This window comes from Penaeus monodon, chromosome 39, assembly GCF_015228065.2.
Source record: "Penaeus monodon isolate SGIC_2016 chromosome 39, NSTDA_Pmon_1, whole genome shotgun sequence".
Taxonomy (NCBI): Eukaryota; Metazoa; Arthropoda; class Malacostraca; order Decapoda; family Penaeidae; genus Penaeus; species Penaeus monodon.
This window is the reverse complement of record NC_051424.1, coordinates 18,008,368-18,010,483: the sequence shown is the minus strand read 5'-3', so window position 1 is coordinate 18,010,483 and position 2,116 is coordinate 18,008,368. Positions and strand designations below refer to the sequence as shown.

Genomic DNA, 2,116 nt, shown 5'->3' with positions numbered 1-2,116 from the left:
CGCGCCGGATGAGTCGCCTGCCCAGGACCGAGGAAATGACCCGCCTGCTGGGGGCCGGAGAGTCGCCTGAAGGACGCCCCGAATAAACCCGCCGCTCAGGACGCGGGGTTAAACCCGCCTGTCAGGCGCGCCGGATGAACCGCCTGCTCGGGACGCGCCGATGAGCCGCCTGTCCGGGAAACGCGCCGATGAACCGCCTGCTCGGGGACGCGCCGGATGAGCGCCGTCAAGACGCGCGGATGAGTCGCCTCCCCAGGACGCGCCGGAAGGGCGCTGTCGGGAGGGCCCCCGGGGATGACCGCCTGCTCAGGACCGCCGGATGAGTCCCCCTGCCAGGACGCGCCGGGAAATGAGTCGCCTGCCCGGGGACGCGCCGGATGAGTCGCTTGCCCAGGACGCGGCGGAAGAGCCGCCTGCCCAGGACGCGGCGGGAAAAGAGACCCCTGCAGGACGCGGGGGAAAGGGACGCCTGCCCAGGACGCGCCCGGATGAGCCGCCCGCTCAAACGCCCCCGGATGAGTCGCCTGCTCGGACGCGCCGGATGACCCACCTGCTCAAGACCCCCGGGATGACCCGCATGCTGGGGACACGCCGATAGCCACCTGCTCAGACCCCCGATGATCGCTTGCTCAGGACGCGTGATGATCCCCCTCCCCCAGGACGGCCGAAGACCCGGTGCTCAAACGCGCCGGATGAGTGCCTCTGGGGACGCCCGGATGTCCACCTGCTCAAGACGCCCGGATACGCCCTAAGGCCCGCGCCGGATGAGCCCCCTCTGAGGACGCGGGGATGAGCCGCCTCCCAAAGCCCCGGTTTAGTCGCCTGCTCAGGACGCCCCGGATGATCCCCCTGCCCGGGACGCGCCGGATGAGCCCCTGTCAAAAGCCCCCGGAGACGCCTGCTCAAGACGCGCCGGATGAGGGCCGCTAAAGAGCCCCGGATGAGTCGCCTCCCCCAGAACGGGGCGGAAGAGACGCCTCCCCAGGAGCGGCAGAAGAGACGCCTGCCCAGGACGGGGCGGAAGAGAGCCTGCCCAGGACGCGGGGGAAAGAGACGCCCTGCCCAGGACGCGCCGGATGGCCGCCTGCTCAAGACGCCCCCGGGTGAAGCCCCGCCAGGACGCCCGGAAGAGACCCCCTGCTCAAGACGCCCCGGAGAACGCTTGCTCAGGATGCGCCGGGATGAGTCCCGTCCAGGAGCCCCGGTGAGCCGCCTGCTAAAGAGCACGGAGAGTCGCCTGCTCAGGACGCGGGGGAAGAGACGCCTGCTCAGGACGGGGGCGGAAAAGAGAGCCGCCCGGACGCGGGGAAAGAGACCCCCACCAGGACCGGCGGAAGAGCGCCTGCCCAGGACGCGGCGGAAGGACTTTCCCCCCAGGCGCGGGGAAGGAGCCTGCCCGGGACGCGGCGGAAGAGACGCCTGCTCAAGACGCGCCGGATGAACCGCCTTCTCAGGACGCGCCGGATGAGCTGCCTGTCCAGGACGTGCCGGATGACCCCCCTGGGGGGGCATAAGCGAAACCCGGGCTAGCTTCTTCCCTTCATCATATGAACGCCTGCCCAGGACGCGGCGGAAGAGACACCTTCCCCCGGACGCGGCGGAAGAGACGCTTGCCCAGGACGCGGGGAAAAGAGACCCCTGCCCGGAACCGGGGGGAAGAGACGCCTGCCCAGGACGCGGGGGGAAGAACGCCTTCCCGGACGCGGGGGAAAGGGAAACGTCGCCAGGACGCGGCGGAAGAGACGCCTCCCCGGAGCGGCGGAAAAGACCCTGCCCCGGAAAGCGGGGGAAGACCCTGCTCAAGACGCGGCGGAAGAGCCCCCCGCTCAAACGCGGTGGAAGAGACCCCTCCCCAGGACGAAATTTTGAATTGTAGTGTAAGTTTTTGCCTTTAAAAAACCTTTTCTGATGTTTCCTCGGCGTTTTTCCGTTGACCTTGACCGCTCTGATTCTTCACTTTTTTAAGTAATATATATATATATAATAAATATATATATATATATATTTTTAATATAATATATAAAAGTGTTGTGTGTGTGTGGTGTGTATACATACATGCATAATGTGTAATATATGTATAACACACACACACAAATACACACACAAAAACCCACCA

General features: G+C 65.4%; 1 protein-coding gene across 1 annotated transcript; it reads left to right on the top strand.

Moving 5' to 3' along the window:
• The first annotated feature begins 940 nt into the window (after positions 1 to 940).
• On the top strand, positions 941 to 1,441 carry LOC119597487. Its single transcript, XM_037947065.1, has one exon. The coding sequence runs from the start codon at positions 941 to 943 to the stop codon at positions 1,439 to 1,441; it is 501 nt and encodes a 166-aa protein (XP_037802993.1).
• The last annotated feature ends 675 nt before the right edge of the window (positions 1,442 to 2,116 follow it).